Here is a 25,161-nt window from a genome sequence, read left to right as displayed (position 1 = left end):
TCAGTGATGACCTCCAGCTCACCATTCGATCCTAAGAGAATGCAGGACGACAACATTTGGGAGTTCAGACTGCACAGGCCCTGACCTGTACTAGAGTATAAGGAGGGGCTTTTCACACACCCCCACACACCTCATTCAGCCTTAGGTAACAGGTGATTAAACTGGCAAAGATTAAGGCATGGCCACACAGACCACTGTCTGCTTAAGCCAGGTGGGAAAAATTTAAAGTGCTGAGATAGTGGTGCAAGTACACTTGTCAGGTCCTACCAGCCAGGATAAGACACAGAGACAACTTTGTTCACAAGCAAAGAACTGCAGCAGAGCTCATGCGCTGAGTCTTGGGCAGAGCAGACTTAGACATGTCCCCATTGATTCAGCTACCAAAACTGAACAGCTTCTTGTACCTCAAACCCCTTCCTCATTTTTGGTGCTTGAAGTTCTGCATCTGGGCATAACAAGAGGTCTCCTCCATCCCAACCCAGCTGGCAGCAAGATCTACAACTTTCTGAGACAGAGCACCAGCTAGGTGGGAGACCTGGCTTCCAGGCATGGCTCAGCTCCAGACGGGTTTGGATGCATGGCTGCAACACCTGTGGGATGCTCCTATGAATGAAATGGGACTGCTGCACAGCCAGCACCACAGAATTCATACAGCCATAAAGGAAAAAGCCCCCTAAGCAAACATGTCTGAAAGCACTTTATTTTCAAGTAGTCATTCTTACAGTCTAGAAAGGAAACTCCAGTTTCAGTAAGTCCAAATACCCAAATATCTCCTCATAGTTTACCTGGTGTGAAAACACTTTAGGTTCTACCACATCCCAGTGAATGCCCTAGGAGGTACAGAGATACCATTCTGCCAGTCTGTCTCTGTGTCCAGCAAACCACGAAATCTTTTCTAAAATACAGAAGAGCTTCAAAAGAAAGGATTTAAAAAGAAAACAAACATGGGCACTGTTGATCTCTAACACTCTCTTCTTCCAGCTGTTGTATCCACTGCTGACCATGCAGCATGAACCCACCTTTTCAGGAGCAGTGTAGAAGCACAAAAATAGAGTTGTGCCCCAAAGGAGACCAACATTCCCTGTTGCAGACATGCTCCTCCCTCAAAAAAATTATGCTTAGGATATAGGCTCCAAGGTGGAACATCTGTGCCAGAGCTAAACCAGAAACTACAGAGTATTAGAGCCACACAACACACTTTATTCTACAAAGAAAAGAACCTAAGTACTTCCCAACCCTACATGCCTAGCTGTGCTCATACAACTATTTGCAAGGCTGTCCTGCTCTCCAGCACTGTGCTTGAGCTGAGTCAAAGCCTACAAGCCCAAAATAACCTCACAAAGCGCTATACAGATATAGGAGATGAAAGAGGCAAGGTGGCATGTGGACAATCTTCTGGCAGTTTTTCCACTAATGAAAAGGGACTGAGTAATGACCTTATGGATGGGTCCATGCTGGAATCCCAAGCAAGGGTACTGTGTTGCTGGCTTGGCTTGGCTCCCGTTTTCCACAGAAGGCTCCTTGCCTGTCCCAGCCCTTTCAGCAGGGATTTATCAATTGATATAATACCTTGGGCCAATCTGGACACTTGGGAAGGACAACAGCTCATGGAAAAAAAAAATCACTCTCTCCTGGAGCTGGTGCTAATAAAAGCCAATGGATGCAAAAGGTTCAGCGAGGTTTTATTGCTCTGCCATGGCAGGGGCTGGGAAGGCAGCAGGATTCACCCCTAACCACCTGGACTGGCCGCTGTCCCTTCCCCACATGGTCCCTTCTCGGCCCGGAGGCCGGCAGGCGTCACATGTTGGCTCTCTCTCGCTGCAGCCGAGAATTGTAGGCTCGCGAAACTGTGTTCCAGGAGTCCATGTACCGGTCCATGCACATGGCGATGCACTTCTGCGGGACACAGAGCCTGAGCGGCGGCCCCGAGCTAAGGGGCCGCGGGTGCCCAGTTCTCCCGCCCGTCCTCACCTGCTCGGAGTTGTCCAGGGCGCCGCCGGGCTTCCCGATGCACTTCCGAAAGCACTTGTCCGTCATCCGCTGCGGAGAGAGCCCGAGAGTGGCAGCGCGGTCCCGGGGCTCCGGCTGCAGCCGCCGCCCCTGCTGCGAGGGGAGCGGGCCGGCCGGGCCGTTCCCCGCGACCCGCACCGGGACCGAGCCAGCCCCGCCCGGCCCCGCCGCCCCTCCTGACCTGCAAGAGCTCCTGTGCGTTGGCCACGGCGATCTGCACCTTCACCTGCTCCATGATGAGCCCCGGGTCCAGCTTCCCCCCGCCGCCTCCTCCGGAGCCGAAATCGGAGCCGAAGCCGCTCTCCATTGCCAGAGTCACCGCGGCCGAGGCCCTTGCACCGCTGGAGGGAGAAATGGCGGCGCCCGGACTGCGGTTCCCGGCGGGCCCCGCGCCTCCTCCGCCTCCGCGCCGGGCGGGACCGCGCGCTCCGCCCGCCCCAGCGGAGCCGCTCCGCGCCAGGCCCAGCCCGGGGCCGCCCGTCTCGCCGCCGCTCGCGGCCCGTGGCCCCGAGCGCTGCTGTCACCGCCGGCCGCGGGGGAGGCGGCATCGAGCGACCTCCCAGGGGACTCCCCGGGGCCGAGCCGGGCCCGGCTCAGACACCGGGGTTCGAGTACCGGGGTTCAGCGCAGCCCCACGAACGAGGGCAACGGGAAGGGGCTTTAAAGCGGCATCACCAGAGACACAAACGCTGCCCAGCTGCGCCCCGCGGTGAAACACCGGCTCCGCTGAGATCCCCGCAGAGAGAAACCCCGCTTTGGGTTCTCTCTGGAATTCATCCTTCTGTTATTCGAGGCTTTCCTCTGCCTTACGTGACTCGGGTGAGAGGTCCGTGCCCTTAAAGTCAGCTTCACTACACTTCCCTCCATTAAGTAAGAATGCTGTGGGACGAAGTAGAAGCAAATGGGAGAAGACCACGCTACGGAGCTCTTTTTCATGGGAGAGATGTGATGTGCAGGTAGGAGATGGCATGAGAGGAGGGCACTGAGTACCACAGCAGAGCTGAAGCCAAAACTCTGCTCACCTTCACTAGCCTGAGCCCACAATCAGAGTATTGCAAACCACATCATCCTGTCTTCGGATCTGCCCACTTCAAACAGAAGGCGTTCCTACCACCCTGCAAGAAGCATAGCTAGTGCTAACGATGGGGCAGCCACCTAAGGTACAAGTTTAAAATGAATTTAAAAAGCAATTTTTAAATGCATTTGCCAGCCTGGCTCAGCTCCCAGCCCACTTACGAGTACGGACTTGAATGTGGGCGGGAAGCTGAGCCAGGCTGGCAAATGCATCACCTCGTGGCAATGCTCCTGTCTATCCCTAAGAATCCATCCCTGCCAGGGATCGGTTTTTGCTCTCATTCTTATTTAGCATCAAGTAGGTTAAATCAAAAAATCCCTTCAGTGCCGCGGTGATGAGAACGCAAGGGAAGGTTTATCTGCTCCAGCTCCAGCTATTCTTGCCCCTGCTTTTGTTGGTAGTGATGAGAGAGGACAGCAGCTTCCACCAGCATTCCGTCACGTTTAAGGAAAGCGGTTTGTTGACACAGCCCACGATCCCTGCAGAAACACAATTCAGCTGATCACTGTTAGCAGTGCAGACAGCAGCTCTTTGTGTCCTCTCTCCACACTTGAAGGCCTCCTTGGGTGAATCATCTCAAATAGCCCCCATTACCTGTGTGTTGGGTAATAGACAGAAGGAAACCAATAAAATGCAAAACATTTATTTGAGTGTGTTGTACAAAAAGTTTCCAGTCATAAAATGTATATTACAAATCATTGAAAAAGACAAGACATTTGGCATGCATATTCTAAAAAGAAAAAAAAAAAAACACTTTGAAATGATAAAGTCTAGGTCATGATGTAGTTTTTCTAAGTTTCAAGTGAACACTTTCATTGTTTTGTCTTTGTGTTTCTGTTAACAGCCTTTTTCATAATTCCCTATTTAAAAAACTTGAACCTTCCAAAAACTCATCCACAGCAGCTGACTGGAGGTGGTTACTGCAGTACCCTCAAGCCAGACCTGTCTAAATCAAAATTTTGTTTAAAAATTTTAAAAATAAAAATCACAATTCAAGTCACCAGGCATCACTGCTATGAAAATAAGAGATCAACTGTATTTTGTGCCCAAATGGAAAGCATTTTGGCTTAAACTTGCTCAAAATAGATTACTGCTTGTAATTTTAGTGTAATGATCTGGATATCTGAATTTATAGTAACATCTGCCCTACCAAGATGGACTTGTCACTTCGGTAATAGCTAACAATAAATCTGGAAGTTCAGTAAACAGTATCTTTTCTGGAACTCCAAGTCAATTCACTACTTGTGCTATTCTGAATGGAGGCTTTTGCATCTTTTTCACTCTAGACCTTAGCATTTCAAGAAAAGAATTAAGTTTACAAATAATAATTGCATGTAAATATAATCTTGTATAAAAAAAACAACGAACACCTTTGAATAATTTTTAACTGGTTTAAAGCTAAGCATATTGAAGGGCAAATAAAAATTCTGTTTCCCAGGCCAATATAATGAGAAAACAATCTCTCCAATATAATTTGTCCTGACATTCAGCTAAAACAGTGCTTTGAAAAATGCAATCACTACCTCACCTTCCGCTCACTGGTTCACAAGGCTTTGCTCACACAGAGTTTGGACCCAACAGTGTCAGTAAAATGCAGGATCATATATGGATATGCCTTTGTTTAGAGATAAGACTTTCAAAAGAAAATACAGAAAGAAGAGATAGAATGGTTTAACAGTGAAGACATGACAGAAGTGGCTACAAGAGATCTAGAACATACAGCATGCATGTTTGCCTGCAGCATCAAAACCTTTCTGATGCACATAAAGTAACAGATTCTACAAGGTCTGGGGTGTAGAGAGGATTTTTACAGGTCTCTTCTAACCTGCAATCTCTGTTAAGGTTGCAGTTAAAGGGCCTTTATACAGTATGAGCATAAAAAAGAAAACGGGTGTATAAAACCCAGTAAATCCCTGAACTGAACATGAAGTGTCCCATTGCTTGAGGACAGACACCACAGCGTGGTCTCCTTTCACACTGCAGTACAATTCCCACACTGCTGCTGGCTTGCACACTCAGCTGGCTTTTACATCACAGGAAGCAGATACTTATATTCTTCCTGAGACTTTTGTTTCCTGCTGCAAACACAGACTATGCAGCCAAGTGCCCATCTAATGGTAACACAGAGCTGAAGGTAAGTGAGCAACATCTCAGTGCAAATGATGGGTTCTGCCAGAGCCAAGCTGGAGCCCCATGTAGGCATAAAGAGACCTGCTGAGAAATAGAGCTGTGAAGCAACAAAGGGAACAGGAATACAGCTGTGTGGCAGCAAAGGAATCACAGGAAATATGGATGTGCAGGAACAAGGGAATCCCAGCCACTCCACTCCTTGGAGTATGTCACTGCAATGCAACAGTTAAAGGAACAAATGCAGAAGCAAGGGAGAAAAAAATGGCATGAAATGCCAGGGACTCTGAGGCCACAATTCACTCCAGAAGGTACCACATTCCCTGACAGGTCTGCAAATAGAGGGACTTGTTCTGAGACAAGCATTTTCATGTGGCATGAGCTTAGGAGGAGGCAGGATGTGCTTATTGTATTTTATATGATATTCTGTTATGAGCTACACATAGGAAAAACTACTTACTGTCTCATTCAGAGTAAGATTATATTTCTGGATTAAGAACATCCATGTTGATAGTTACGCTCAAATAACTACTCTGATAAAAGCTTCATTTCCCTCATCAGAGACACCTTAAAATAATTTTTCCTCCAGACAAGTCAAATCTATTTCTCCTTCAAGCTTTATGCCAGGTACCAGCACTGAAGTAGAACTGTTGCCCACCCTTCTAATTTCGTCAAGACTGGTTCATATACAGGATCAAAGAGAAAAATGGGGCAAGGAGACACTGGATTTTGTATGAATAAAAAACTTTAAATATCCTGAAAATGGAAAGAAATCTTGGAAAGACAGGAAAAAAAAAAAAGAAACAATGCTTTTTGCGTTGGTAAAGCCACAAAACTGCCTCCCAGTCTGACTGGAACAGCACTGTTAAGACTTAAGCTCAGCATCAAAAGCAAGAGGCTGGGATGGTGTCTGGAGAAGGCAACACAAAAAAATAGAGTACATGGAATACAGTAGTTCTTCTGTGGCTTGTAATTTACAGCCAGGAGTTATTTATCATATTTGCAGTAGCCTATTAAAAAGCACTATAGTAACAGAATTATCCACATTCAGACTTGGCTTTTCCCACAGTGTCTATCACAGGTTTATGTGACCTGTATATACCTAAGCATGCTCCCAAAGAATCAAATAAACTGTTTCCACAGTTAAAGGATACAGTTCCAATTCTAAGGACATATTCTGCAGACTGTTACTCAAGGGCACAGTGCTCATTACAAGAAATCTGCAAGCACCAGTTCTTAAGGCTACAAGAAAACATATTCCTCATACAGTAGCTGCTAGGAAAACCATGGCTCAGGTAGCAAGAGGTTTTTCTTCATTTGAGCTGCCTTTCTGAGGCCTTTCTTTACAGGAAACAAACAAACCCAAAACCACAGAAAAAATGTAAATTAACTACACATTCATTACTTTAGTATTTAAGATCACAAAATAATCTTAAATTTACAGGACAATCTTAAAGGAATAAGCAGTCTGAAAACTGGCCCATGTAAAAAAAATAAATACAGATCTTTAGGGAAAAAGCAAAAAAGCCCTCAAACGCTATGTCAGTATCTTATAGAAGCTGTGGGTCAGATAAGGGAAATGGTGTCCAGTGGTTGGAAGGTGTGTTGCAAAAATAACTCTACATTGATTGCATTCATTTGCATAACAATGAATTTAGAAATGGTAATTGTAACAGTATGTCTGAGAAACATAATTTCACTAGATATATCTTACAGAGAGAGAGAGAGACATGATTTACTACATATTTAACCTTCTACACAAGCAGAGTGGGAAAATTACATCAGAAAGATGGCCAAGCACATCAATTCAGTTATCCCATCAGCCCAAACAGCCGAATATTTATCCTGGTTTTTTGTAATAGGTCTTCTGATAATGGATTAAAACATAATTCTAAATGTCTATTAGCTTAACTTCAGCAACTCAGTTATCTCACTCAAGGAAAGAAAAGTAGCATCTTTATTTTTAAATGACAAAATAAATCCTGAAGCTTAAAGCCCCTTTTGTTCCCACCCTGCTTGCATAACAAAGCCATCAATCCGAGCCACTAAACCGACTTTCTAGGTTATATCTATCAGTCACGATACTGTTCAGAGAACATAATGTCCAAAAGCCACCGAAAACATCCAAACCTTGTCACTTGTCTGATGAGTTTTAACATTTTGAATGACAAGATCAGAGTTCAAGAGTGCAGGTAACAACAGGATTCTATGCTGAAATCAAATGGTGTCCAAATTTTTTATCCAAACTACTAAGTTTGTTTTTCAACTAGTAGTTGAAATAACATTTGCATTCTTTGGAGCAGTCAAGTATTTTTCCTCGTGCTTAAAGATTATGGGACTCAGAGTTATCTCCAGAGAAATGCAGCAGCAGAAATGGACCTAAATGGACACTATCAGGTAAAAAATGCATCCTCTTAAAATAAAAATCACCTGCTACCCATACAACGCATTTTTTATAAAAAACATTATTCTCCCTTCACTCCTTGTTAGACTTTGCCTTGAGCACTTGGATGCTGCGTTGCTTACATCCTTAACAGAGGCAGTTCCTTTGAACTGTTTAAAAGTCATTCAACTATTTCTGCTCTATTTTGCAAATATTGCTCCTTGGGATACCTGACAATGCCCCTTTGAACCTTACAGAAGTATGAACAAGCTATATCAAGCTCTGATTAAAAAGGTCAACATTTACATTGGATAACCTTTAAAATCCCCAATGTTTATCACTGCCAAAAGTATAAATATGTTTTACTTCTAAAATCTTAATCAAATATTTTTAAAGCTGAATGTGTCAAAAGGATTAAATTATAAATACCGAATATCACAATCTGTAAATGATTTAACTTGTGACAATGGCAAAATTCCCTAAAAATCAAACAGTTCAACCTCTGGGCTTGACACTTCCAACTTAGGATGGTGTGTGTATTCAGGAAGCAGAACCCACCATTCAACTTCTGAAATGATGACATGGAGCTCAGGTGTGACTGACCCAGATGTTTTACCATTAGGCTGTCAAACCTTGGAGAAAGACACAATGGCAAGGTCCTGAGTCAAAAATGCCTAAAATGAAGTTTCCCCCGTCACTGCAATTGTGGAGCAGCACTTTGAATGAATCTATGGTCTAATTTTCCTAAGCTGGGAATTGCTGAGGATACCAGGCAAAATACTAGCTTTTCTACAACTGTTGAGGAAACACTCTGTGAATCTCTCCCAGGGCCCTGTAAATGAATACACTTCATTAAACTTTTTTTTTCTGGGGGTATTATACTGATTATATATTAATTATAGATTTACCTTACACTCAAGGAGTCTCATCTCATTTTGGCTAAAATCTCTTTTCTGCTTTAGGTTTTTATGTAAGACTTTAAATTCTGTATGGGGAAAAATATTGTATTCCAATACAGTGTTTCAACAAAGAGGGAAAAATAAAGAAATCTATTAAAAATCCTGGCAATTTTGTTCAGTAAAGTTTTTTTGAAATTTTTTATAAAAATGTACCAAGGAGTAAACGTCAAAGAAATCAGGTGATGCATATAAAAATAGTTTTCAGTGGCTTTGGAAGGAAAAAATAGCAAAAATAAAAGGAAATAAATGAAGAGGGAAAAGCGTAAATAATAGTTTCTTTCTTCTTTCTTCACATCACTGAGCATCCTCTAGAGGTTGTTCTGGGATCACCCTAAAAAAAGATAGACAGAGTTGAATTCAGTTCTTACCAGCTATGCAGACTGTAAGCCTAGACTCTGGTTATCATCTCAGTTGCCAAAAGCATTTTTTAGTAGTTTAGTTACATTAAGGGAACATCACTACATAAGAGGAAGTAAAGTACATGCCCTGGTCTGCTGCCAGGACTGACGCCCTGCTCCCCTGGTTGTGGTCTCCTGCAATGGGTTGACATATTTCCAACAGTGGTACAGATGACAAATGAAAGATGTGATGTCATTAGCTCAAGACCAGCAAGTTCCTGTATTTCAAATGCTGATTTGGTTTGAGAGCAATCTCTGCTATACAGCTGCTTTTTTGGGTAAGAAAAATCAGTTGTTTTATACTACAAATACACTGCTTAATCTTTGGGACCAAAAAAGCTTTGAGAACTCACCTGCAAACCTGCACAGAATGGGTTATTTGTGAAAAGACCTACTGATGCCCATTGATCAGAAGAACAAATCCCTTAGGTTTCAAATTTAACATATTTTCTGGTATCACCTATATATCCTTCTCCTTTTTTTTGTTCTGTCAACTCCTGGTCGCTTATTTCACATTATTAAGCTGAAGGTTATCAAAACATACAGGTGGTATTATTAAGAAAAAACAAGTTTTTTTCAGGTGCAGAAGCTATATAGTGTCAGAAAATAAACCAATAAGCTGCAGCTTGCAGCAAGAGAAGCATCCCCATTCCTGGCTTTCAGTGATTATCCAGTAATATCCTGCTTCCAGCAAGAATGCCCCAGCTCTGTTGCACAGAGCAGCAGATACTGGGAGGAACACTGCCTGCTAATGCTCAAACTGTGAAGCACAGATACCCCAAGGTGGCATCAGCCACTGCCTGAGCTGTGTGAGGATGGATCCCAGCAGTAACTCCTGCCAGCACTGCTCACTTTGTCCTCTCCTGGGGCACTGCAATGCTGCAAGCAACCATCGGAAGAAAGGAAGAAAGGACCGGGAAGCTCAGAGTTGGCAAAAGTTGAAGGGGAATCCCCCCACTATATCTTATACTGGATTGATCCAACTAATGAGGCACAAGTTAAACATCTGGTCTGCATCTGATTACCTGTTGGTTGAAAAGGTCTTCCTCTCCATATTCTGCTTCGTCTTCTTCCTCTTCATTCTCTCGCACAACTACTGATTTAGTAACGCTTCTCACTGCAACTTCCTACGCAAAATGACAGATAAGGAGATGGCCAGGAAAAACTTAACTTATCTGTTAAGTTTTTGCCATATCATCAATATAATATCCTTATTAAATTTTGGAGAGTTTAAAGCAATTTGGCCTAGACTTAGCCACTAGCTATGCAAGCAAATACCAGCAATATCCTGCAAGCCACATCATTCCTATTTCTGTGCATTAAAAGGCATGGTAATGTAATTCAGCCACTTGATTTTTTTTTCATTACCCTGGGATTTAAGAGGAAGTAGACATGTTGCAGGCGATTGCAGTCACCTTTACACAAGGTCACAGCAGAAACAGGTAGGAGCTGTCTGAGATACAGTGTAATGTGAGAAACCAAACTTTCTCAGTATGATTACACAACATAAAGAATATTCCCAGTTTCTAATAAATATTCAATGTTAATTGCATATGTTGGTTTTCAGCATAGTTTTACAAGCCAGGCACTAAAGAAAATTCTAAAATCCCAGGAAGCTTCCTTTATTACTAAATTATTTTTAACACTTATAAATAGTAAGAAATTCTTCTGCCTACTTGCACCATGGAAATCACAGATGAAAATCTGTAATTGTGGAAAAAGTTGCCCTTAACATACACTCCTAAGCAGGGATACTAAAGGTAACCATAGTGAAAAGAGACATGGATTTGAAATTTTTTCAGATACTAGTTTGACCACACAGATTGAATACGGAGAGCATTAGCTTTCTATTTGTACAAATTACCCCCCTCCTACCTCATCCTGCCCACCAAATTCTTCCAGAAAACTGCCAGCAAGAAAGGCAACACAAAAACTGATATGACTGTGGTCTGTTTCCTTTTCCTACTGCTATCAGATTGCTGGGATAATGGTTATGAGTAACAGCCAAGGCACAATTCTCCCTTGCAAAAGTCATCTGCAGAGATGATTTAAAAAAAATTAACTGTGGGCAGGTGTAGGACAATGCAGAATGCTAAGGAACCTCTGACAAATGACAACTTATGATATGCTTCTAACATGGAAAGGATAGTTATCTTCCTACATTCATATTTATATTGCACCTCAAAACATCATAGGGACGATATAATGGAACTGTGAATTGGCAGAAATGCTTCTTTTCTTTGTCTCTTCTGAAAGTACATACTCAAATTCCAAACAAATTACTAGCAGGGTATTCTTCTAAAATAGGAAAAAGTGTCTATGGGCATAACCATGATGGTCACAGTTTTCAAAAATATCCCCAAAATGTCAGATATGTACATAAATAATATGTAATTATGTCAGTGTTATAAACTGTCATATTAGAGGACAACAGCGGAGATCTTACAAACAGGATTTTGTCATTGTGTCATGTCACCCCACTCTGAAATTAAGAGTTTGGGAGATAACCCAGCCCGTGGACACAGCCTACCTCTCCTTCAGAGTTGACGAGGTAAGTGCGGATATTTCCACCAGTGCCCCAGCTGCCTTGATTCTTCCACACGAGAACAGAAGGGGGGCTATGAGATACACCTGCATCTGCACCCCAGATCTAGAGAGAACGACAATCTGTCATCAGCTGTTTATCCAATTTTTTTCTTTTAAATATACATATCCCCCTAATTCTCCTACTTCTCTCTACATACTAGGCTTCTTTTCTGAATTTCAATGGCAGTTTTACCCTACTTTTAACTACACTATTACTTGTAGTAAGGTATTAAAAAAATCTAATATTGCAGTCATGAATTCTTTTCTGAACAAATTTCTCCTACCACTGTCTCAAAAACCATACTGCATGGAGCCAAGGCAAAAAGCAGCATGTAGTGCATCAACTTAAATCTTTTATACGTATCTGAACAATTGATACTTAGGTAGAAATAGCTGCAAGTGATTAAAAGATACATTTGTTTCTTCCTAAAAGAACATCTGTTGCAGACTGAAAATAAAATGCAAAATTATTGAAAAGCAGCTGTTCTACAGCTACAGCTGTCAGTTAATGCGACAATCTCCAGTCTTAACTACAGTCTGGATGAATGCTCTGAACTGTTCCCAATTCTTTAAGAGGTTGAGCAGGATCAGGGCTCTGAACCTGGGCAAAGGTGTTTGGAAACAAACAGCACTTGACTAATCCCCCAAAGTACCTTTTTCTTCAACTTTCTATGTGCCCAAAGAAATGGTCATAAATGGTCATAAATATTGAAGTACTAATATAGAAATAAATTTTTTGTTTTGCATTTTTATAACTGAAATCCTGCTCCTCTATAGTGAGACCCATGAAACCAATTCAGGCTGTACCAGACTTCAAGATTTCCAATTGCCACAGCATGAACAGAAGAATATGTTGTTGACATACTGTAAATACAACTTACTGTAACAGTCTGCCCAGCTCTGAGGACATACTTAGGAGTAAATTTGTAAGCAATTTCATCTCCATCTCCAATTTGTCTTTTCAGTCTCCAGTTACCCAAAGACTGATCCTAATGGAGAGAGTCAGAAAGTTATGCAGAGTGAACAAAACACAACAAAGAGGCATCAGAATCTAGGTCTTTGTAATTAAAAATAATGGGAACATAAATTTATTTATATGGTTGTTAGGCATTTGCATTCTACCTTGAAAGTATTTGCCTACATCCAGTCAGAGTCTAAAGTGTAAACCCCATAAGGTCGTTCAGTAAAATATTAAAAGATAACCACTTCACACAACAAAGTTCTGCTAGACAGCAGGCTGTTTCTGTGAGCAATGTCCCAGCACACATCTGGGACACAGATTGTATTCTCTTCCTGCAGCATGTTAGCCCACCATTATGTTCAACTTTTAAAAGCCCCCATTAATTCCTGCAGGACGCTGCACCCTGAGATGCTGCTCCCGCTCTCCACACGGCCGCCCCTACTCATGCTGCAAAGGGCTGTGCAGCCTAATTCAGCTCCTGCTTGTTTTCTGTGAGTTCTGCTGATGCTCACCTTCTCTGAGTTGTTCTTAAGCTGAACATACTTGCCCTCCAGGTCTATCTCTTCTATGCTGATACTTCCTGTAGCTGAAGCTTGCTGGGACATTTGAAAGCTGCTGCTGCTGCTGCTGCCACTGATGCTTCCAGTGCCGATCCCACTAGTTCCACTGCCAGAGAGCTCCTCTGCTTCAATACGTTTTCTCTTGCCTCGGGAAGAGCGAACAAGTGAAGTGCTGCTGCTGCTGCTGCTGGAGGTAGCCCGAGAGACTGTGACACGGGAGGAGGGACTTGGAGAGAGCTTCAACCTTAACACAACCAAGAAAGCATCTTAATTAACTCACCCAGAGAAATACAAAGCTACAATATCCTCAAGTAACCAGACCGTAATATGTTCCAAGGCTGACAGTATCCTCACTCTGTATGTCAAGAGGACTGCACACATGAGGAAGAGGGGGCTACCCATCCCTGAGGAATGTTCTGGCAGTATGACCATGTGACATGGAAAGCAGTGCTACTGACAGCAACAGTGATCCCTTAATCCCTCCCTCCAGTACAGCTACTACTGAACACACTATTCTTGGGCCCCATGATTTCAAACCATACAAGTACAAGCATTTAAGTAAAAAGATGATATGAAGACCAAGCACAGAATGATATATTTCACTGTACTCCAAGACCGTTACAAAAACCCAAAATAAGGACAGTGTTCAATTGAGAACAAGTGTTCCATGCAACAACATTGTGGTGTGAAGCCAATATAATTTCAGTTAAAGGTAATCTGGGCATTCCTGTTCAAGTGGTAAAAAAATAAGGGCAAGAAATGAAAATAACACTTGAGAGTCCTTAGAAAAGAAAGTGGAATCTTTACACACCTTTCCTCTTCTCCTTCCAGGAGTTTTCGGTAAGCACTGATCTCCATGTCCAGAGCTAATTTAACATCAAGCAGTTCTTGGTACTCCGTAAGCTGAAGCTGCATCTGGTCCCTCATGTCTGTCATTTCCCTCTCCTTTGCATCCAGCATGTTCCTAAACTTCTCCCGCTCGCCAGCCATCATTTCCTCCAGCTCCCGAATGCGATCTTCTGCTGCACTGGCCTAGGCACACAGAACAAGAAAAAGCCCACCTGGCATCCATGTAGGTCCACTCAAAAAGTTAAAACCCTTCTCCCTCCCTTGTTATGTTCAAATCTTTGAACATAACAAAGATTTCTCTGTGCAAAATTCAGAAAATATGAAGGGTCAGAAATGCTAATATATTCACACAAAACAGCTGTGTATTTGAGATAAAAGCCAATTTAGTCCCTTTACCTGTTTCTGAAGACCAGAAAGTTGGTAGCTGAGAGCTTCTATCCTCATGCGAGCCTCCTTCAGCTCCTCTCGAGCTGCACCAGCAGCTTTGTCATTTTGGTCAGAGGACAATTTGGCATTCTCCAGCTGGAAAGAAAGTTTTATACACCTCACTTGTGCTGAGTTACAAATCCTGAAATATCCTTTTGGTAAAAAAGTAGCAACTATTTAAATTCAGAAAATTTTAAATGGTCTAGTAAGTTTAGGATAGGAACTGTGTAACATTTAGGAATGCCCTAAGGAACGAAGGAAAACGTATTTCAGGATTTGCTTATGCTGTTAAAAAAATACTCTATTAGCCCTTCCATTATAAAAGCAACCTTAGTTTCTAAAAAACTGACCATGTGCTCTGCTTGTTTGTCCTAAGGCAAATCACACTGGGTGACAGCAAAGGCTGCCTACCTAATTTCTGTCCTGGTCCAACAGTTCCTTGCATGCCCAGAGAGTAACTCAATGAAATATTTCACGGGTATTATGTCTCTGCTGGCTATAGGCAACTCAGGGACTTCCTCAGTCAGGGACAGTATTTTACTGCTTACTATCTCTCAGTGGATTTCTCAGGCAGGAATTTGTCTCTGCTTTTTGAATTTTTGGGGCAATGAGGTTAGCTCTACATTAAAGAACAATACTTTCTGTTTCTTCTCTATCTGGACATTTTCACTGGACATTCACCATCCCTGCTCCTACTGAAAAAAAACCAATCATTCCTCATTTACCTTCCCCCATACTATTTATCCCTTTACAGACATCCACTGTATCTTTCACTTCTCTCAACGTATCTCTTTTCCAGGTGAAGTTTTACTTAAAATTTTCTCATGCATGACTTGTTTCCCACTCTAAATAGTTTCTGTCAACTCTGTAGTACCTTTGCAAGAAGCAATAAAACTACTCCCAGCACTCCAGATGACATCCTGTCCCAGAGGCAAAACAATGGGTTTGGTTTTATTCTCTTTCTGTAATAGTTGCCAATATATGATTTGGTTTGAATTTTTTGTTAAATTCACCTAGTGAACAAATTTCTAGTGGTTAATTTTAACCAAAACAGAGAGGGCAAAACCAGAACTCTTACATGGTAAATTTCATGAAAGCAGAGAGCAAGAAAAACCATCCTTTGCATGCTTTAGAGCTGGACTTCGACAATTTTGCCACACCATGGAATCCACTCAAAAACTAAACCAATCTAATTCTAAGAACAGTTACAGGCAGATGTTCTTTAGCCACACAGCACAAAGGTTTATAAAATCAATCTTCACTAGCTCTGCTGTTCGCTAGTTCTGAGCAGCACACACAGAGCCTTCTTTAGGCTACAGATTTTGAAGCAACTTCAACTACACACTCCATTACTTCTTGTAAACTTTAAAATTAAAAAATAATTGAAGTCTGACAACCATTCACTACCTTACAGTCATGCTGGCATAGTGCCAAGTACTCATATTTAGGATTTCTATTGTTTGTTATCACAGATCATAATGATCTTTCTTAGAAGCCCTTTTTAAGTATTCAAAAGTCACATTCAAATAAGATGTCCCTGAAGAGTTCTCTTGTCCAAGCTGAACACCCCAGCTCTCTCCATAAGAGGTGCTCCAGTCCTCAGGATCATTTTTGTGGCCTCCTTTGGACTTTCTCCAGCCACTCCATATCTGCCCTGTGCAAGATGTGTGCTTTTACCCAAGACCATCTCATCCTGGAGCTGCTCAGTAGCTAAACCTAGTGATTTGCTTTGACATCATATTCCTCCCCAGCTTTGGCTCTCTAACAGGGACACGTCCTTGTTCAGAAATCACAAAATTAAGTTCACAGCTAAACCCCTTTCACTCCATATTCCAACTTCATCCATAACAACCACCTTCATGCAGGGAAAAAGCAGCTTAATTTGTTCATTCCCCTGTTCAAAGCTTGTCACTTTTTCATTCTCTAAGTCTGTATATTGCATCCTTTTTATTTTTTTTTTCCTACTAAACATCTTCTATCCTGGATCTCCTTCAGACTGTGGCAAGTCAATCCAAATAGCTCCTTAAATGTTCCAGAGTTCTCTGAATAATTTCAACTCTGCCACCTGTGTTGGGGGTTTTAATTTTAATTTTGGGGTTTTAGTATCTATTATCTATATGGTTGCTGCCATAAGCAATAGTTAAATATTTGTAGATCAGTATTTCTTAAACCAAATAATCAACTCAAAGAAGTCAAAGGGAGTCTCAGCGAAGGGTGGGAGAGAACAGTGTTAGCAGTACCATCATTCTTCCAGCACAAGAGAACAAGAAGTGGCTGCAACTATTGACAAGTACTTTCAACAGCCAGAATTGCCAGGATGGGCTCTGAGCAACCTGGTCTAGTTTAAAGACGTTCCTGTTCAAGGCAGGGGGCTGGACTAGATGGCTATTAAAAGTCCCTTCTAGCCCAAACCACTCTATGATTCTGTGATTTCCAAATTACATACCATGATTTTCATCACCAAAGCTGGTCAAGAAAGGTCTGGTATCTTGCCTGAGGTTTCCCTGCCACCATAGATTTCACAGCTGCATCTAGTAATTTTCCAGTCCAGAACTACCTTAGATCATTGAAATGTTGCAAGGCTTAGACATATTTAAAAGTGTATTGGCGTGATTAAGAACACTGCAACGGCCACAGTAAGAGCAAAGTGACAATGCACCCTTAGATAAGAAGCCCCTTCCAGTGTGTCTGTATTAGCTTGCAAGCTCACTGTATCCAAGCAAAAGCCCATACTGAGACACACTCACTTCCAAGCTCTCCAATCCCCCCTCCAGCTTCTTATGCACAATGATTGCACATATTGCAAGTTTTCCCAAACCCCTCCATTTGTGAAGAAAAACTGGATCTACTGATGTAAAAAAAGAACCCTTAGAGCAAAAGACATTGTCTAATCAGAATAGTGGATGTCTAACCTAGACATCCACTATTCCCACTGTGTTTTCTGCAGAGACAACAGCCCTACATGTTTACTCACTAACTGACCTCTCTTGGCTAAAGCTATTGCTTGCTATTACCTCTGGCTATAACCCCCTGGAAATGCACCTGCACACGAGTCCCAGGGAAAGCATTTGAACATTTGGACAAAATTTCCTCAAATTACAGTTACTCATCTCCTTAAGACCAGTAGAGCTGGGAGAAGTGGCTTTTATCTCACAAACTGGGCTTCCAGTCTGACAGTGTTGTGGACAGCAGTTGTTACCTTAGCCTGATATGTCTGCTCCAGCTCCATCTTATAGAGTTTGACTTGTTCATCATGTTGATTTCGCAGATCCTCCAGAGCCTGAGTCATTTTGGATTCATACTCCTGTTGGCGGCTTGTGTCCACCTCAATCAAACGATGTTCATGTCGTTTTCTTGTTTCCCTTATTTCCTACATACACACAAAAGAAGAGGGACAAATTCCCACACTAAGGTAAACAGTACAAGCAGTTACATTCAGACAACAATTGACTACTGCAGTACTAACTATTTAGCATAATGGAGCTACAGTACTACAGGCATTTAAGCCTGGGAATTGCTGCATGCATGCAATAACAGATTCAAGTTACTGTTCTCATTTGTCAGGATGTAATATTTAAAAGTGATTCAACTTAACACCAGCTTCAAAAATAGCCATGTACTAAGTAAGGGGCTGTTTCACTGCTTTGCTACAAACCCTGTCGTTCTCAATATACATCCTGACATTACAATAGCAGTCTACAAGGAATCAGATTAAAATGAACACCACTTATATATTTTAAAAAATTCTAGAGAAAAATTGCATCTTCAAATTTCACTCTTAAGCACACGTGGGTCCCATCTACGTTCTATATACTTGATGAGCCTTTCTTATTAGATTTTGATTACAGCATTAATAAAGCAGCAATCCAAGCAATCCTGAAGACATATTTTTTTATGATTAGAGTTTGCACTAAGAAACTTGCATTTTTAGAAATGTGTGAGTTTTCTGTGCTTAAGAACACTGGTTGCAAACTAGTAGGGTAAGGCTTACTCATGCACTTATTCATGCAGAGATCTGGCCAGGTCTGAATGTGTGGTATGACAAAAACAATTTCTTCCTTCAGGGCAGGACAAACAACCAAGGAGTGGTTCTGAGTACTGGGAGGAGGCCTGAAGTTACAACAGGGCCATGAGGAACAACAGCAAGTGAAGCAAGGCTCAGTTTTGCTAGACTGGAGTCATATAAGGCTAACACATACTCAAAGCAACTTTACTAATTGTTTTGCAGAAATGCTCTGCATCTAAAATAGATCCCCAGAAACATGTCCTTCTACTAACAGCAATGTGCTCTGAAGTGATATGGAATAAGCTTTTCTTTCTTTGGTTAATTTTTACACCAAGAAAACTAGCAAGCAGCAGTCTCTCAGTAACTTCAGGCAATGACAGCTCAGAAGCCAAAGGAATTTCCTGGGGGACTACAAAGGATCAGGGGAAGGGCTGAGCTGATCCAGCAGTTCAACACCACTAGAATAAGCAGGCCTCACTTGTCACACTCCCCATCACAATGACTCAATTCTAATGGAGATTTGGACCCTTCAGTAAACCAAATAAATTCACTAATGTAAAGGAAATCAATTTATTGTAACGTAAAGCAATTTATTGCTTCATGTGTTGAACTGGTACATCCAAGAATCAAAAAGCTTCAGGGATGGCTAAAGAACATATAGCAACACATTCTTCCCAAGAAGAAAAGTTATTTTAAGATCCTACAACCAAACAAGGATCTGTCACTGCAGTCAGTGTACCAATCCAAGCACTCCAGAGCATGGAAGTGAGACAATGGTCAGTACATCTCAGGCTGATCTCCCTGGTTGGTTTCTTTGCCCTGCTCCAGCCCCTGTCCCCTGTCCTTAGCCACATAGCCCTGTCCCATCCCTTAAACCAGTCTGAGCACTCATTTGGATTCTGTGGTAAATCAACTCAGCCACTAAGCCATCAAAAATTAAACTCAACCAAGAAAACTTTAGTATGTTTCTAGTTAATCTGGCTGAAATGGTTGGGTGAACAGTGAGCCAAGCATCACACCTGGAGTAGGGGAGAAGAACAGCAGAAGCATGTGGCAACTGCTCAGCAGCCACTCACTGAATGAGCTTGCAGAACCGCCAGAGATGGAATAAACAGACATAACACTTTGCATTGGGTAGAGAGAGAAAGTCATGCTTTCCTCTCCCAAGTCCCAATATTACAAAAATTTTGGTCTTCACTAGTACTATTCACTTAACAGGCAGAAAATTACCTCTGCAATAAGCAAGGCAGCTGCATACTATTCTAGTCAATAAGAACAGGTTATAATCAGGTCCAGCAACCAAAGCTGATGTAAGTAAAGAGCAGGGCCATGCTACCAGATCCAGAGAGAGGGAAAAGGATTTTCCCTTTCCCACAGCAGTCAGCTGGCTCCAGTTCACCTGCCCATGGAACAGTACTCTTATCACCTGGCTCTCATACTGACTCCACCACTGATTTACCATGTAAAAAGGTAAAAAAATCTTCACCTATTTTATTATTCAACCCATTTATAGGAAGGATAATACTGATTTTCTTTACCTGGACTACTTAGTAGTTGCTCATAGTCAATTTGATTTAAAGCTACATTAACTTTGGACAGTGGCAAGATTACTAGATTGATAATACCTCCTCAAATACATTCTTCCTGAAGTCCAGATCCTCTTGCAAACTCTGGCACCGATTTTCCAGGTCCACACGCATGAGTGTCTCCTTCTCCAACTGCTTCTTTGCCACAGCATGACCATCTTCAGCCTAGTAAAGAATTTTAAAGATAATTTTGTCTGGATTCCTATCTTCCATCCATAAACCTTTTACAGTCTTCATCTGATGTCTTTGGAGTAGTTACTCATAATAACAAAACTAATGTCAAGCCACTGAATAAAGAAAACCAATCCACACCACCACCAGAAAGAAACACAATAAATAAAAGCCCCAGAAAAAAACCAAACAAAAACCAGTGTGTGTGTGAGTGTATTAATTGACATTTAAATCAAGCTTATATGTTTGCATACCAGCTATTTAAAATGAAGGATTAGTTCAATACATTCTGATACAGGAGCCGAGGATTATTAATTCCTCAAGCACAATATGTTGCACTTTCTTTTTCTTGCTAGCATGGTCACACTGGGTACTCCAGCACAAGTGTAAAATTATACAGGACCTTACAAAGGACATTTAATGACTCAAGATATAGAAACATCAGAAATTTTAAAACAAAAGCTTCCAACAACCAAAATGTCTAAACATTGTGTTGCTTTGGTTGTTTTACGTAGATTTCTTACAATTTAGTTTTGTATCCAAGAGGGGTAGCCAAAGATTCAGTAGTAAACAAGGTGCATCATTGATGTTCAGAATATAAACTAACTGCAAAGAAAAAAGGGAATTTATTCTACATAGCTGTGCTGAAGCAAGAGAGCATTCCCTACCATACCTTAGCAAGCTGGGCACGCAGATCAGCCACCTCTGCTTCCAGACTGCGCTTCTCATTCAGGACAGTGTTGAGTTCTGCCTCACTTCTATGGAAGAGAACTTCCAGATCCTTGATACGACCCTGAGCCACAGACAAATCTGCATCTTTCTTCTTGTAGCTGGAAAAACAAAAGTACGTTATACTTATACATGGGTGCACACACATCCTGAGCATGTCCCAGTTACAGCCACAGGTATTTTGTTACCAGACACTTTTTATCAAGACCAGCTCACCACTATACGGCTCTTGCAGTACCCTACAAATGCTGCTGATCATTGACCTGGAACACCCCCAAAATGTGCAGCTGGTACCATGTTCTGTAAATGCATGGCCCAGTAAAAAAAATGTCACGGACAGAAAAGGGAAAAACAAGAAGGCAAATCTGGCAGCTAAGAGATGGTAATACACACAAGGTGTAAACAGTACTTCTTCATCTGGCAGCTACACAGCTGATATCTTTTACTTTAGAGTACAGCCCACAAAGCAAAGTACATGCAAGCACCAAAGAGGCCTGAACATCCCCAAGGTTTTATATCTGATGTGGTGAAGCATATTCCTTATGATGTAGTCCCACAAAAAGCAGTAAAATAAAATAATCCACTATGAAAATGTGGTCACCTTGCAAGAATAAACCAGTATTTCTTCAGCAGTATTCATTATGGGCAAAGCATGTCCGAGTGCTTTAAATATCATTAATTGAGCTGTTATATCCAACTTGTAGATATGATCAAGATAATCTTTCTTCTGCTCACTAAGTAATTTTATCAGTTTTTTAATCTAACATAGTGACTTTCTGCAGCTTTTCTCAGCATGTATCATTATGTTAATAAAAAACTGATCTGTTATGTGCTATAATCCTTCCTTGTTGCTGCTTAAGCTTGCTGTTCTAGTCTCACACTACATGGGACGAAGGAACAGTTTTATTATTTTTTTCTCTTAAGTAACCACAGACAATTTTTCTCCTTTCCTTTCTTCACACTTCTAATCTATAGTTAGGTAGTTTGGACCTATGGTCCATAAGCTGCTTTAAGGGCCCACAGAAATAAGTTTGAAGAGAATTCCTACTACAGATAGGCTTTTAAAAGCTCTGTATTCAATCTGCAACTCCAAACGTGGAAAAAACCATTGTTTGCAAAGAGAAAAAAAAAAGCTGAAAACCAGTGTTCTAGATTAATACAAACCTTGCTGCCCAGCCCAGATCCTGAAGCTTGGCTCCCAAAATCCTTATCACTTGTACTGTCTTCTTGAATTTCTGATTTGCCTGAATTGGCCAGAATTACTTAATGAAAATCCTCCATTATCGGGTATTGGTGTGTCCTACACACAGTGGTTTGCCTTTGGCTTGTACAATGGTTTACCAATGGTTTACATGGTTCAGCATGATGTGCTTCTTTTTCTAAGCTGAAATCTTAATTCTGTGATGCATTCAGCTTGTGTTTTCTCTCGGCATTTCATGGTGTGGATCTTAGAATTTGTTTTCATTTAACTGTAACCAGTTTTTCTTATCATCAGTCCAATCTGTCACTCTGAATTCTGTTCTGCAACATATGTGCAGTGTCTTCACACTCAGCAGCTTGCTGGAGGCACAGACAAAACATGGCTTGTATTTAGAAGACAGTTATTTAGCAGCAGTCAGAAGGTCACAAGCACTATGTTACACATGTGCTGTAAAACACATGTGTTGTTGCTTGTGTCACAACCAAGACCTGGGAGCCTTCTGCCTGTACAGGACTCAAAGGGCAAATGCTACTTCACTCTGATCATGAACAGCAGTATGTGCACACATCCACCTGCAGAAGCCAGGCAGCAAGAGACTGCCTCCAGGGATGGGAATGAATAAAAGTGTTTGATGTACAGCTTGAACCATAGAGAATTCTTGACAGTGGTAACTTTGGCCCCCTCAAGGACACTGACAACATGGCAAGCCATTTTAATTTTTATTTTCACTTATAATTTTAGCCTGGTTGATTGCCTTCATGCAAAAATGTGACAGAGGTTTTACAAAGGTACAACTGCTTTTGGGGGTCTCTGAGATTTTAAAAAGTTCCCACCAGCAGTCAATCCACCTGGTGAGATGTGTCAATGCTTCAAGGAACACCAAGTAACTCTCCAAGTAGGGTAACTCTTGAGAGCTCTTTTTTCCCCAGAAAGAGCCAAGTTTGCTTCAGGGAAATGCTTCACTGACCACAGAATCACAGCACTGTTTGGGTTGGAAGGGACCTTAAAGCCCATCTCATTCCAACCCTGTCATGCTCCAAGCCCTGTCCAACTTGGTCTTGAACACTTCCAGGATGGGGCAGCCACAACTGCTCTGGGTAACCTGTTCCAGGCCTTCACCCCCTCACAGGGAAGAATTTGTTCCTAATATCAAATCTAAACCTACTGTCTCTCAGTCTGAAGCCATGCCCTGTTGTTCTGTCCCTACTTATAGGTAGGCAGCAGGCAGAGGAAGCCACAGCATGGCATTCACCCCTCTCAGAGCCAGGAGCTCCAGCAGGACTGCTATAACAAGCAAAATGATGGCACCTGACAGATACTGACCTTCAGACCCTGCTTGATCTGGGGAAAAGTGACACTGGTAAAGACAGGAACTGACACTTCACGAACAACAGGACAGGAGACTTTCCTTCACCACGGCATCAGAGCTCCCTCTGTTATCAATGAATGGACCTTATTCACTTCACCAGGTCTGGTTCAACAGTCTCGTGGGAGGGTGGTGTTCTACCCAAGCAGAAGTTTTGTGCACCTCACCAGTAAATTAATTATTCCCATCCATACCTCCTCCACTTATCCCCTCCCTCCAGTAGTCAAAAGTTTTGTCAAACAGCTGAAGATGAAAACACAAACACTGGAAGCCATTACATAGCATATAGGATAGAACCATACATGCTACAGAATGAGAATGGCTATTTTTACAACAATATTTTAATTCTAGATTTAAAAATATGTCCCTACACCTGATACAAACATCTTTAAACAAAAATGAAGCTGTTCCTTACATCATATAAATGGTGCTTGAACATCCTAAAGATACTTAACTTTTTATAAAATGAAATTACCTAACTGCTTTATGAACCTAATTATGAACTTGGTTCAAAAGAAAAAATTTTACATTCATGAGTTGCATCCAAGTACAAATAGTGGATACATATACGTATGGCAGATGTTGTAAAATACATAGAATGGATGGAAGGGATCACAAATCTCATCTTGTTTCACCCCTCCCATGGACAGGGACACCTTCCATTAGACCGGGTTGGCTCCAAGCCCCATCCAGCTGGCCTTGAACACTTGCACACAGCTGTGGGCAGCCACAGCTGGTTGGATATTATGCTCTTCCCCCAGAGGGTGCTGGGGCATTGAACAGGCTCCCCAGGGAATGATCACAGCCCCAAGGCTTCTGGAGCTCAATGAGAGTTTGGACAAGACTCTCAGGCACAGGGTGGGATTTTGGGGTGTCTGTGCATGGCCAGGAGTTGATTTGATGGTTTTTGTGGGGTCCATTCCAGCTCAGGATATTCCATGATTCTATGATTGAGTGCCTCACCACCCTCATATGGAAGAATTTCTTTCCAATATCCCATCTAATGCTGCCCTATGTCAGTATGAAGCCATTGATCCTTGTCCTACCACTACTGCCTTGTCCCAGTCCCTCTCCCTCTCTTTGGAGCCCCTTTAGGCATTGGGAGGGGCTCTGAGGCTTCCCTGGAGCCTTCTCTTCTTCAGGTGAACACCCCCAACTCTCCCAGACTGGCTCCAGTGCAGAGGAGCTTCAGCCCTCCAAACACCAGAACATATGGCCTCCTCTGGACTCACTCCAGCAGCTTCACATTATTCTGATGTTGGGTCCCCAGAACAGAATGCAGTACTCTGGGTGGGCTCGAGGGGGCAAATCATCTCCCTTGACCTGCTGGCCACACTTCTTTTGATGCAGTTCAGGGTTTGATCAGCTCTCAGGGCTGCAAGTGCACATTGTTAGTTCAAATTCAGTTTTTCATCCATTGATACTTGTATCTCCTCAGGGCTGCTCTTGATCCATTCTCCACCCAGCCTGTGTCTGTGAGGGGAATGACTCAACACATACGCAGAACCTTACACTTGGCCTCGATGAACTTCATAAGGTTCACACAGGCCTACTTCTCCAGCGTGTCCTCATCTCTTTAGACGGCATCCCTTCCCTTCAATGCATCAACTGCACCACACATGTTTTGGTTGGCTGCTCTTTCTTGTTAGAAGGAAGTGCTTCCTGCCCCGTGCCCCCCTCATGCCCTAGTTTCACATTCAGTTTCAGGGTACTCTGGAAGTCTTACTTCCAGAGATGATGAGCTGGTGGCTCCTGAGATAATAGGAGC

At 42.2% G+C, this 25,161-nt stretch overlaps 2 protein-coding genes across 4 annotated transcripts in view; both read right to left on the bottom strand.

Annotated features, from left to right (window-relative positions):
* Positions 1-692: 692 nt before the first annotated feature.
* Positions 693-2,367, bottom strand: TIMM13 (translocase of inner mitochondrial membrane 13). Of its 2 annotated transcripts, none has more exons than XM_058821105.1 (3): positions 2,192-2,367; positions 1,972-2,040; positions 693-1,896 (listed from the first exon to the last, which is right to left on the bottom strand). In XM_058821105.1, the coding sequence occupies exons 1-3, from the start codon at positions 2,315-2,317 to the stop codon at positions 1,798-1,800; spliced, it is 294 nt and encodes a 97-aa protein (XP_058677088.1). In that variant the 5' UTR covers positions 2,318-2,367; the 3' UTR covers positions 693-1,797. The 2 variants fall into 2 exon arrangements, with proteins under 2 accessions (XP_058677088.1, XP_058677089.1); XM_058821106.1 differs by having other exon boundaries at positions 693-1,893.
* Positions 2,368-3,712: 1,345 nt separating this feature from the next.
* The window catches only part of LMNB2 (lamin B2), a 36,198-nt gene continuing 14,749 nt past the window's right edge, over positions 3,713-25,161 (bottom strand). Inside the window, exons 3-12 of one of the 2 annotated variants that reach the window (XM_058820928.1) lie at positions 20,771-20,927; positions 19,966-20,091; positions 17,534-17,704; positions 14,305-14,430; positions 13,871-14,091; positions 13,012-13,303; positions 12,420-12,527; positions 11,483-11,602; positions 9,978-10,079; positions 3,713-8,885 (exon numbers count right to left, since the gene is read on the bottom strand). In XM_058820928.1, coding sequence (XP_058676911.1) covers positions 8,844-8,885; positions 9,978-10,079; positions 11,483-11,602; positions 12,420-12,527; positions 13,012-13,303; positions 13,871-14,091; positions 14,305-14,430; positions 17,534-17,704; positions 19,966-20,091; positions 20,771-20,927 — 1,465 coding nt within the window. In that variant the 3' untranslated portion in view covers positions 3,713-8,843. The remainder of the gene's footprint in view (positions 8,886-9,977; positions 10,080-11,482; positions 11,603-12,419; positions 12,528-13,011; positions 13,304-13,870; positions 14,092-14,304; positions 14,431-17,533; positions 17,705-19,965; positions 20,092-20,770; positions 20,928-25,161) is intronic. The other variant, XM_058820929.1, reaches the window with a different exon arrangement.

This window comes from Ammospiza caudacuta, chromosome 28 (assembly GCF_027887145.1).
Source record: "Ammospiza caudacuta isolate bAmmCau1 chromosome 28, bAmmCau1.pri, whole genome shotgun sequence".
Lineage (NCBI taxonomy): Eukaryota > Metazoa > Chordata > Aves > Passeriformes > Passerellidae > Ammospiza > Ammospiza caudacuta.
This window is presented reverse-complemented; position numbering and strand designations above follow the sequence as displayed.